At 42.5% G+C, this 11,803-nt stretch overlaps 2 protein-coding genes across 5 annotated transcripts; one reads left to right on the top strand and one right to left on the bottom strand.

The window, feature by feature from the left end:
- Nucleotides 1-77: 77 nt before the first annotated feature.
- On the bottom strand, nucleotides 78-2,290 carry birc5a (baculoviral IAP repeat containing 5a). Its single transcript, XM_044103625.1, has 4 exons — nucleotides 2,051-2,290; nucleotides 1,082-1,191; nucleotides 485-602; nucleotides 78-395 (listed from the first exon to the last, which is right to left on the bottom strand). Exons 1-4 carry the CDS (start codon nucleotides 2,156-2,158, stop codon nucleotides 303-305), a joined length of 429 nt encoding a protein of 142 aa, XP_043959560.1. The 5' UTR covers nucleotides 2,159-2,290; the 3' UTR covers nucleotides 78-302.
- A 140-nt stretch (nucleotides 2,291-2,430) lies between these two features.
- On the top strand, nucleotides 2,431-10,221 carry faap100 (FA core complex associated protein 100). Of its 4 annotated transcripts, none has more exons than XM_044103621.1 (8): nucleotides 2,431-2,877; nucleotides 3,308-3,426; nucleotides 3,982-4,841; nucleotides 6,382-6,538; nucleotides 7,456-8,308; nucleotides 8,387-8,500; nucleotides 9,236-9,310; nucleotides 9,449-10,221. In XM_044103621.1, exons 1-8 carry the CDS (start codon nucleotides 2,719-2,721, stop codon nucleotides 9,581-9,583), a joined length of 2,472 nt encoding a protein of 823 aa, XP_043959556.1. In that variant the 5' UTR covers nucleotides 2,431-2,718; the 3' UTR covers nucleotides 9,584-10,221. The 4 variants fall into 4 exon arrangements, with proteins under 4 accessions (XP_043959556.1, XP_043959557.1, XP_043959558.1 ...); XM_044103622.1 differs by having other exon boundaries at nucleotides 2,433-2,877; nucleotides 8,390-8,500; XM_044103623.1 differs by having other exon boundaries at nucleotides 2,434-2,877; nucleotides 9,445-10,221.
- The last annotated feature ends 1,582 nt before the right edge of the window (nucleotides 10,222-11,803 follow it).

Here is an 11,803-nt window from a genome sequence, read left to right as displayed (position 1 = left end):
CACATTTTTAATACAATTTACAATCTGACTGTATTGTAACAAAATGTGAAAACAGCAACACACTGAACGGCACTCTATTCAGGATTTATATACACATCATTTATTACAAGATACTGAATCCATCACTAATTTATTTCATGACAACAAAGAAAAGACATGAAAAGTATTAATGAAACCAGAGCTGGTACCACAAACCAGCACATGGTACAAACAACACCAAGAGCAAGAAACATGAACACAACAACACAGAAACTAAAAACAGAAAATCCTCAGTGAGGGCAGGATCCTCTCTTCATCCTGGATCACTCCTCTCCCATGGCCGTCTTAATGATGGCCGCTCGCCTCAGGCTGGCTGCTTCCTCAAACTTGGCAATGGCCTCGTTTCCAGTTTTGTTCTGTGAATGAAAGGAAACAAAGTTCTGAATCGGACCAAGAACAGTAGCCTGGAATCAGGCATTGCGGCGAGCCGTGAAGAAGAACGTACAACTATGAATTTGTGTCTCTCCTTCTGGAGTTTGAAGAATTCTTCCACGGTCAGATCCTCTACTTTTTTCTTCAGGGCGATAAAGTGGCAGGATGACGAATGGGATCTGTGTTCCTTCCTGATAAAACAGAGCAACCTTAATAATCATGACAAATATTTCTGATTTTTTTTCCCCCCCCTAAAAAGTCACTAAGTTGGTAGAAGAGAAGTTGACTGTTGGGCAGATGTATGAGTCTCTCAGAGCAACGTAGGACAGTGGCTGATTTTCAGAGCTTTGTAATAGTAATCCCAACTTGGAAAAAAACTAAAACCAAATACCACATGTTTCAAAATTCTAAGGCAGAATAAAACAACAGTCAGACATTATTTTTTTGTAGTAGGGTAAAAAAGAAAAATAACCAAGCTGATTTATTTGTTCAGATTGTTTGTAAAGGTGTATTTGGCTCTATCTAGTTACATTCGCTAACAGTTTGTTAATGTAAAGCCAAACAAAGGAAGAATGTACATATTGTATACTAACAGACTTGGAAAAGAATTACAGTATAGTTGTAGGCATGGTAACCACACACGTGTGGCCCAGTTAAGTGCAGTTCTTACTCTGGGTCGTCCTCTGGCTCCCAGCCTTCCAGCTCCTTGAGGCAGAAGAAACACATGGCCGTGTCTGGGCTGTTCTCGGACGGCGTGTGGATGAAACCGGCTCTGGCCATCTACACCAACACATGAGCACACAGAGAGCACTGAGACAACAGCTTTTCATTTCAATATTCCACACACATCCAGGCTCAAATTTTCTAAAATGAGAAAGGTTTTATCTTTCCCACTTAGTGATACAAACAAACACTTTTACCTGGATATCAGAGGCTTTTCTGGCATAACAAAAAATTCACATTTCTGCAGGTATTTGCTAGTGCAGTTAGTACCTCAACAGTTCCAAGGCTATCACTGAAAAAAACAAAACGATTTAGGAAGTTGTGCTCCTACATTTGGGACCCACTACTCTGTAACCAATAGTGTAAACCAATAATACTAAGAGGTAGAGGTTAAAAAGGGATTCTGTCTAAAGAACTTTGATAGCAAACAGAAGTTGTATCTGTGTAGTTATGGGGAAGATTTAGTGATATACAAACTGGTAGAAGTGAATGCTTTTTCTAAAGAAGCCATATTGGATTGGGGTTAGTGAAAAGCTTAGCTCCTCCCTTTAGGAGGAATTCCCTTAGGAAATTCCTGTTTATTTTTTATGAATTGGAAACTTAAAATGTTTTACTCAGTATTAACCAAAAAAAATTATATCAATGACAAGACAACGCATGCCGACATCCCAACATCTGCTGCTTTAAAATGTCTCGTCAGCTGACTGTAAAATTTACTATTTAGTAAGCTGTTGTTACTTATAAAATCTTTCAAAACCAGCCACCTAAAATAACAACAATAGTATGTAACCTCCAGCTAGAACGACCCACGGAACAAACAAAAAGTTTCATATTCCAGCTTCTTATATAGTTATTTTGGGTCATTATGTTAACAGTAACATAGTGACTGTGCGGTACTTCACTGTTTCATACTCACGTTCTCAGGAGTGCACGCGCAGTCTTCGTCAAACGGCCACCCTTGAAAGGTTTTAAGTCTGTTCTCAAAAAAATAGAACTTGATATCCTTTTCGTCCAACGGGTCCATTATGTGTTTCACAAGCTTAGCTCAAACTTCTACCTGCTATCAACTGCTAATCTAGAGGGCGTTTTCAAATTTCGGCGGATGTTCACTTCGACTGTTTTGATTGGGCCTTGGCTGCCTTCTTCTTCGTAGGTGGTTAAACAGCTCGACACGTTGACCGGACGCCCCCTAGTGTCATACAGAGCTCTGGCGTTGTGGGAACATAAGTGAGGTAATTTTTCTAAATGTCAATATTGTTTATTTTTAATTGGATTAATTGTTAATGGAAATATTTTAAACCTACTCGCCCTAGAGCCTCTAACCTCTGTAAAACAAGAGGACAGAGCGAAAAAAAGAAGAAAAAAAAAAATCCTCGGTCTTTTTTCCCCCATATCATTTCCGTCTAATGGTTATGGGTAATGTAGTTCATGACTGTCATTGGTTAAAATAATGAGGCGCGGGACGTCTGACGTCTTCCTCTTGTTAACAGCTGGTCACAGAGTTAACTGGTAGCTCTTGACTACTAACCCTGCTGATAAATTAGGTATGTAGGAAACGTGGCGTCCTGAACAAACTTTTTAGTCATGATGGAAGGACGGTGTGCTGCTGAGCCTTGGGCTGAGTTCGGCCTTTTAGGGAAATCTGGAACACCGCTGGTCAAGTGTGGAACTGGGACGGATGTTTTCATCTGTACTGGTGGTGAGGAGGTTTTTGTCTTCACTGCGCAGGAGAAAACGCTCAGGGTAAGCAGGTTCATGTTTGAAGTCATTAATTCACAGATGCTAGCTGGAAAGTTTCTGTAATTCAGTTCCTAAGGTCCTTTGTATACTATATAGATTAATTTCAAACAAACTGTTGAAATAAGTATTTGATCATTTTGATGGTAATGAAAATACACGATTAAGTTTCTTAGGAAATTCTAATATTACATAAGATCAATAAAAATATCTGTTAAAAACAGAAATGTCAACCACTGAAAAGTATGTCAATTTTTCATCAACACAACACAGTGACCAGTCTGCTTCTTTAGCTAGCCTTCTGTGGGGGTTGTGCCTGTCTGCTGGTAAGGGAGCTCACGGGAAAAGCTGACAAGGCAGCTTTTTAATGTTTTCATTACAGCTGATGAAAACACAACTCCTTCCTGTTACTTCCTTTTTGGTTGTTGTGTTGCAGGCGGTTCTTCAGATGCCTGCTGCTGTGAGGGATCTGGCTGTCAGCCCTGATGAGCAGCTCCTGTTTGTGGCATGCTGGAGTGGAGTTTACAGTGTCAAAGTCCAGCTGCTGGTACCCAGGTACAAATCACTTCCTGTCGCTCAGTAGCATAAACTATGGTCACTCAGCAGGCAAACGCAACACAAATCTGCTATTTTTTTGCCGATCTTTGACTCGTACCCATCTGAACGACCCAGTTCCGATCTTTTCACCCACAAATAAAATCAAATCTGAACCACATGAGAAACTATTTTGGATATGTATCGAATAGTTTTCAAAGCTCCTGCAGTCTGAACCATAATGGTCATTTTATCCAGCTTTTATATCATTGATGTCAGACATGCGTCATACTTAGTTGTAAACTGTTCACACAGAGGTCTAATTTTCAGACAAAAAAAATTGGAATTGGCCAAAATCAGATAACGGGTCAATCAGGGCTTCCCCCCAAAAAATCTGCTATGGCCTGTGGAAGGGGCCACCAGTAGGAGGTAAAGCCTGATAGCCCGCCAGGCTGATAATACACTGGGGGAATCCTCTGGCATTTTGACGATGGATTATCGACTAGAAAACTGCTGTCGGTGCACCTCTAATGTCTGTAAATCTGATTTGACCTTTCATCTGTTTGGGGGTCAAAGTTCCTCCCATGATGCAGGTTCTGGTCCCACTGAGGTGAAGATCTCTACCGAGTGTCTCGTTGCCGTCGCCGACAGAGTGTCGTCCCTCCTGGTCGTTGGTTCCGTGCTCCTGACCCTTTGCCGGACCGACTCGTCCTGGTCACTGACTCTGTATCAAACCCAGCGGGCGTCCCAGTCCGACCCCTGCGACCTGCTCGCCTCCTTCTCTCTGCCGCTGGTCTCGCCTTCCGTTCAAGGCGACACAGAATCCAGATGTGTGTTGGTGTGTGTGTATCCCGGCGACGTGTTGCCTGCCTCCTCTACTCCTCGTCCGTCTAGTTCCCACTTCCCCCTCCAGCCCCTCCTCTTCAGGCTTCTGTTTGGGGCGGAAGCGGCGCTCTCCAAATCGCCAGTTGTGCTCTGCGGCCTGCCAGACGGACGCTTGTCCTTCCTCCCTCTGCGCATCCCGGGATCCAGGCTCCGGATCCTCCACAGCCTCGAGCAGCCGGTCGTGTTTGTCGGAGCATCTGCTGTCATGGAAACCGATGCAGGTTCCGCGGGGTGTTTGATAGCTCTGGGCAAACAAGGCAGAGCCGTTCTGATCAGGGCTGGCCGGGCCGGGTCAGAGGGAGGCGGCGGCGCCAGGTTTACTCTGGGGTGCGTCCCAGGTCCCGTAGAGTGCGCCTGTATGGATCAGGGCCGTGTTTACTACAGCACCGGCTCAGACCTGCTGTCGGTGGATCTATGGGACGGTTCTTCTGGGACAGCAGGAAGACAGGAGGACGAGGGGTCCCGGTCCAACCCCGCTGCCCTCCTCACACCCGTCAGTTTAAACGTGAGCAGAGTCGCGGCTTTGCACCAGCCTACATGCAGCTCTGCAGGTGAATGGATGACGCCTCACATGCAAAAATATTCACACCCCCTGAATGTTTTGTCACATTTCCAGCGCAGGATTGAATGTGTTTCATGCAGAGCAGGCCCAAAGCACATCATCACCCTCTGAAAAAGTTCCTAAGTCTTTTGTTTTATTTTATTTTTTTGCCAAAAATTATTTTGGAAAAAAAAAAAAGTAAACAAATCACCATCTATTCTTTGTCAAAAGATGATTCAGGGAAAAAGAGAGACTTCTGGCAAAAAAAGACTTGGACAGATGCAAGTCAAGGGGCTGCTTAGAGCCCTCCATACCACCAGGAGGCCCTAAAAGCATCAAGCTAGCATGATAAAAAACATATTTTTTTTATGTAATTGAGTAATTCAAATTAAATTCTATTTCACACGGAAAATGATTTGTATATCATTTTTATAGTTATTACACATATAATAGGTCGATTTCTTCTTGCTGTTGGTTGCTGCCTCTGTTAGGAAAATATAAGATATCAAACTTGTTTATTGTAGCGTTTGTCAGCTGATATTACGTTCACATTTTTTAAATGATATGTCACACTTAAATAACACACACAAAAAAAACAATATTGTATTTTCTTTAGTTTGCTACTCCTGTAAGTTTAAAATCAGCAGCCATAATAACATCAGTACGATTTAAGCTAATTTCAAATGATGCTAAAGATAGTAGGCATGTTGGTTAGGAATGACCAATCTGGTGTTGACATGCTGCAAAGGGGCCCCCAATGAAAATCTGCTAAGGCCCCTAAAAGCTTGGGCCAGCCAAAACTGGTCAAAAAGTATAGAAATTTTGTATTTAAAACTAAAAAACTTTTTTGTATGTTCTATTTTAGCTTTACCTAGTTCAAATTCTGTAAATAAAATAAAATACAAAAAAAAAATCTCCCATTAAGCACCTTTTGCTATCCAATTATTCAAAAAATAATAATCAGCAGATCAGCCCTACACTGTACTGATGTTCAGTCCAGCAGAAAGATCTGAACTTTTCACATGTTAATGTTAGAAGTATTTTGTAGCTGCAAATCCTTCACTACAAATTATGAAGCGTTCACTAAATGAACGCTGTTATTGGATTTTAAGAAATAAAATGTTTCTTATTTTAACAAAGGAAGCAAATTAGTTGTTTCTTTTTAATGTTGTGTAAAATAAGTTTAAATCTTCATAATAAGTCAACTTTTTGATCTGATTAACTAATAAATTGTCAAATAATTATTAGTTGCTGTCCTATCTCATCAGCAATAACCAGTTGCCACCATTTTGACTTTGCCTGATGAAGTTACAGTGTAACATGCCTCAACTATCAACATGGTAAATGTAGTGCAGACTGTGTGTAGTTGATCAAAAATAGGTCAGGAAAAGGCATAAATTTCTTTTCTGTTATAATAATAAAGTGACTGTCTGGTCCGGAAGCCTTTATCTTAAGTTCTTTAGAGTCTTTAATCATATTTAAGCTGTGAACTGTTCTGTGTGACGTCGTGAAGGTTGTGAGTTGGTAAAGTGTGTGACCTCCACCCCCAGGTGAAGGTCAGCTGCTCAGCCTGTCGGTCAGAGGGCGGCTGCAGTCCATCCGTCTCCCTGTTAGGACACAGGAGGACGGCTTGTCCAAGCGTCCCTCCTCCCAGGTTGGACGCAGCGTCGGGGACATCCTGTCTGCCATTGGGGACGTTTGTGAAAGGTACACCAACCGAAGGACGTCCGTTTGTTTTAGAATCATGAGCACAACCAGAGATGAGTTCAACCAGCTGCGTTTCCTTTTACCGTAAAACTGAGCAAATTGAAACTAGGAAAATAAATTTGCTTAATGGAAACATGTTTAGGAAAAAAAAACACGTTTTTTCGATAAAACGTTTATGTGCTAGGATGGAGTGGTTTCTCAACTGTAGCAAAGAAGAGGTTTTTCTTAAGACTGCAATGGAAAAGTTTATTTCGCATCACAGGAGCCATTTGATCAAAAGCTGCATGTTGACCACGTACTACTGACGAAAACGACGAATAAGACGACAGGAAACAGTTAGAGGATCATGGTTTGTTTGTAGGGGTTTTGTTTTTTTGTTTTTGAACTATGTGGAGCTGCCTCATTCCTCTCACAACATCACAGTTCATTAAAAAGTTGTGTGTAATTCCAACATGTTGAATCCACAGCTCTAATGTAAAATGGCCGACTATAATTCCTCTCCATACGTAGCCGCTCCCACGTAGGAGGGAGCTTGTCACTCCAACAGCTGAACAAGACATCTCCTCTGATTGGCTGATAGATAATGAGCGCTAGCACCATGGCTGAATTATGAATGAATCTCACTGTTTACATCCATAACTGCCATCATTTTTATTGTCTTCTCTCATGAACAGGTTGATTCACCTATGATTTTAATTTCATTTCTTATTTAATTGTGAAACTGTGTTTTTTAGCAAAATATAGACAAAGATTTGCGCACATTTGTAATGGAAACGTAGTTACTGAGTGGAAATGAAACTCTTTCCAAGTTTAACTAAATATCCCCCTTAAGGATATTTAAATTGTATCTTCAGGGTCTTTTACTTTCTGTCCCAACTTTTCCAAACCTAAAGTGCTTTCAATCTGTTTCCCTTCAGAGCATCAGTTTTGAAAACCATCATCAGATCCAAGAATCAGGTCCTGAAGCAGCTGAATCAGGTGATGAACATCAGCTTCCTGCTGACGAACCGTTCAGAGTCGGACTCGAAGCCAGTCAGGTGTCGTGGTTTGGTTCGGTGGAGCAGACTGCTTCAGAGAGACTCCCTGAACCTGACATGCGTCCTGGAGAACTTGAGTCCTTTCGTCCTGGAGCGGGGCTGGACGCTGAGCGTCGCTGTCCTTCCTCTGTCCTGTCCTCTAGAAGCAGGAGGGGAAGCCTCGTCTGTGAACTACTCCTTCCCGTTCGGCGGTCTCGGCCCGGGGGAGTCGGTGGAGGTGTCTCTGCCGGTCGCGGCGGAGGGCGACGCCTCCTTCCCCGTTACCGTGACCTGCTCTCTCCTGTTCTCCCTCTGGAAGTTTCTGGGACAGGAGGAGGCGACGGCCCCTCTGGACTCACAGAGGGCCTGTTTCAGTTTGCCGTTGAACACCCTGACGGTGGACTGGCTGCACGCCCTGCGGCTCGGCGACCCGCCGGCTCCAGCCCGGTCCAGCAGCAACCCGGCAGACCTCCTCCAGGGTTTTATAAGCTCACGGCAGCTCCGGTGCAGAGGAGGAGGCCAGACGTCCAGACCGGAGGAGTATTCTGCTAGAGTCCGCGTGTCGTCAGAGTTACTGAGGGACGCGCTGGGGTTGACCCCTGGGAGCCCCCGTGTCTCTTTGCTTGAGTGGCTGTTGTCTGAAGGCTGTGGTGGCGTGAAGACGGAGCGCAAAGGAATCAAGACTGACGGGAGCAGCTCAGTGATCTGTGGCAGGGCACCAAATAACGCCGCAGTCAAACTGACTGCTGTAGAGGTGAACACTCTACCGGAGAGACCCGGTTACTGCGACAGGCGTTTTCTGGTTTAACCTGAGCATCCGTCTTCTGGTCAGCAGGTAAACATGGAGGAGAAGACGGAGCCCCTGGTCACCATGGAGGTTCAGGTGAAGAGCTCGTCAGTTGCGGCCGTGTGCGGCCTGCACCACGCTGTGCTGCGTCGCATTCAGGTAGACACCCTACACTCTGAAATTTACCAGCAACCTCCGAGGAGCTTACAGGTTATTCTCAAAATTTTATTCAAAATCTGCCAGTCAAGAGTTTTCTAGAACTTGTTAAAGACAACCTTAAGTTTAGCTGTTGTCTCCTCCCTTTAACCTGGCAGGAGACGACAGGAAGCAGATGAAAGCGTTCCAGCTCGTGTTTAACACAACCGAAGTCAACAAACAGTCATGCCCAAATGAGTTGAGATGGACTGAAATCTTGTTTTTCATAAACTTTACCACAGAATTATGTTGAATGTAACTCCAAGTTATTTCTGGAAGTATCGTCTGTTCTCACTTTTTCTCATGGAGGATTCAGAGATTAACCAATCGATCGGCTCTGATATCCTTAATTCTATGTAATTGTTTTCAGATTCCCATCAGCCTTTGCTAAACAAAACAGATTACTATTTTTTTCCCCTAAATAAAGTACAAAAAATTATAAGACACGATTTACTTTTATCATTATATTTCTAGAGCATAGCAAAATCTCTACAAAAAAAATCAAGTAAACTTAAGAGTTTCTTTACATATTTTGTAGCACTGTCTGTGGGGGTCATCAGCTAAAGGTTAATGTGTTTGGGGGGCCATGGCCTGGACAAGTTTAGGAACCTCCGATTGAACCTATTTGCTGTCCTGCATTGTCAGATTTCGACCTTCTTTGTGTCTGTTTGGAACAAACGGCTCTGTTCTCTCACACAGACTCTGCTGCAGAAGGCCGCTTCCTCCAGAACAGTTCCCATTGCAGATTTGAGGCTCGCGCTACAGCAAGCTGAGGTAACATTAGGCTTTATTCTCAATCCAGTGTAGAACAACAGAGACATGTATGAGTCTTAAACCTAAGATGTCCAGAAAGCGACCAATGGCACGGCTCCTCTCTCTCTCTCTCTCTCCTCTTCCTGCGCCGTCAGGTAGAGCGAGGTCAGGTCTGGGAGGCCAGCGGTGTGGGCGTGTCCTCTGGGCAGACGCAGACGCTCCTCCTGCGTGTTTACCAGCAGCTCAGAGGCGGCCCTCTGCTCATGCTCTGACACCCACTCAGCCGACCTTTGACCCCGTGCTGCCTTCTCCAACCTGAGGATGAGGATGATGAGGAAGCTACCTAATCATCTTCTCGTGTTGCAGTTCCTCTCAGACAACAGAGGATTCAGGGCCTGGCTGGAAAGTTCAGATCACAAATATTCCAACTGAACTGCTTTGACTTTTAGAACCACAGAGTCAATAGATTTTATTGGATTTTAGGTGTCATATCGACGCAAAGTGAAGCAAAATCTGGAAGAAAAATGAGACGCCGATTCCTGTTTTTATTATTATTAAGAAAAGACTGAAAAGTGTGGTGTGCCTTTGTATTTTCTACCAGCTTTTTACACCTAGAGATGGAAACTTTTTTTTTTTCTTTTTTTTGCAAAAAAGTCAGATTTTAGCAAAAAAAAAAAAAAATCTATTAAATCAATTGGCAAATGGATTTAAGTCTGGTCTTTGACTAGGCCATTTCAATGCCTGAATATGCTTTGATCGTTCCGTCTCTGGATGAATGTCTGGTCGGTCTACTGGAAGGTGAACCTCCACCAAAGTCTCATCTCCTCTGCAGGTTTTCCTTATCCACCGATTTCCTTTAGGGGTAACAGAGTAAAGCAAGCTGAATCTGAATGCCACAGAGGATTTGGTCAAAATAAAACATTAAAAGTCAATGCTTATTTTTCCTCCCTCTTCACAATTATGTAATACTTTCTGTTGGTGTTTTATATAAACTAAAGTTTAAGTTAAAAAAACTAAAAAAAAACAACAAAACAAAACACGGAGTGGTTTTGTAAAGCAATCTAGATTAAATACATTTTTATCAACTCCACTTTCATGGTTTTTAGCATGGCTTATTTACAGTTTTTTAGTTTGAATTGTTTTTGTTGTTACGTTTTAAAAGTCAGCTGAGTTTTGTGGGACTCTGTGATCAAACTCTCTTCCTTAGTTGTATATTGTGAAGAGAGAGGAAGGAATAAATCCTGTCTAATTTACGTGTGGTTGGTTGATCTGTAGCCTCTTGGAGCTGCAGGAAGTGGGCAGATGAGATGAATCTTCCTCTGGTTTGGTTGTGAATGCTGACGGGTCCACATCATAAATGTGTTGAGAACAGAAACATGTCATTTCCAGGTTAACTGGGCAGCAAAAAGAGAACATGAATAGAACCGGTTTATCTGTTGAAAGTGAAACCCTCTGGGTCTCAGTGAGGTTTAGCTGTGTAAAAGAAAGTTGTATTATTTTTGACTTTCTTACTAGCTGCGCTTTTATTGGCCAATTGGTAATTGCTCAATTTGACATTTCGAACATAAATTAGCTTAATGGGAACGCTGCGGTTTCAAAAACTTTCCTGTTTGATTAGGAGGTTTTGGCGACAGGATGAGGTTGGGTTTTCTTTTGGCTGCATTGAATTGGTTTATTTCGGCAAACTGCAATGGAAACACTTTTTATCGCGTCACACAAGTCGCATGATGCACAACCAGACGTTACTATGGTAACTACTGGCGGAAACCACGAAGAAGACGACGACAGGAAGTTGTAGGAGGACAATCACGTCTGATTTGAATTGTGTTTCATATTTAATGGAAATGCCAAAATAGCAAAATTTTGTGGTTTTTCTTTATATTAGTGGAATATTGACAAGGTTTTGCCAGCATCTGTAAAGGAAACGTGGCTAGTGATGCAGTTTAAACTCTACAATCATAAATTTGTCCTGGACTTTCTCTAATCGGATCAGAATTTGGGTTGTATGATGAAGGACGACCTCTTCAAATTCTTTGACTTCACCGTGAAATAAAAGCCTATAAACACATGGGGAATGGACAGTGGAGGTTATTAATATGACCCAAACCTCAACCTTATCAAAAATGGATGAACTGGATGTAAAAGCTGGTTCTTTGGCAGGAAGCAAACAGATTTAAATGTGAACTACCATTTCCACTAAGTACGGTGATAAAATATTCAAAGTTCTCCTGGAAGCTTGCTGTTGGATGCAATAAGGGGGCTTTCTCAGCAACAATATTTTGAAACTTTGAAATTACAGAAGCTCTTCCGTTCATAGATTCTTGTTCTGAAAAAACATTGGAGTTTGTAATGATCACACCAGCCTGAAATACATTACTTAATCCCTAAATTAGTTTGAGATTTATTTTGTACCCATGATAAACTTCTTCGCCTGTCAGTGCCTGATTTGAATAGCATTAAGTGAAGGCAAAGAAGAAAAAATTTCCACTTCTGACTGAATGCCTTTAATTTCTA

The sequence above is a fragment of the Gambusia affinis genome, linkage group LG20 (assembly GCF_019740435.1).
Source record: "Gambusia affinis linkage group LG20, SWU_Gaff_1.0, whole genome shotgun sequence".
Classification (NCBI taxonomy): Eukaryota; Metazoa; Chordata; class Actinopteri; order Cyprinodontiformes; family Poeciliidae; genus Gambusia; species Gambusia affinis.
Note: the sequence above shows the minus strand (reverse complement) of the source record. Positions and strands in the feature narration are given on the sequence as shown.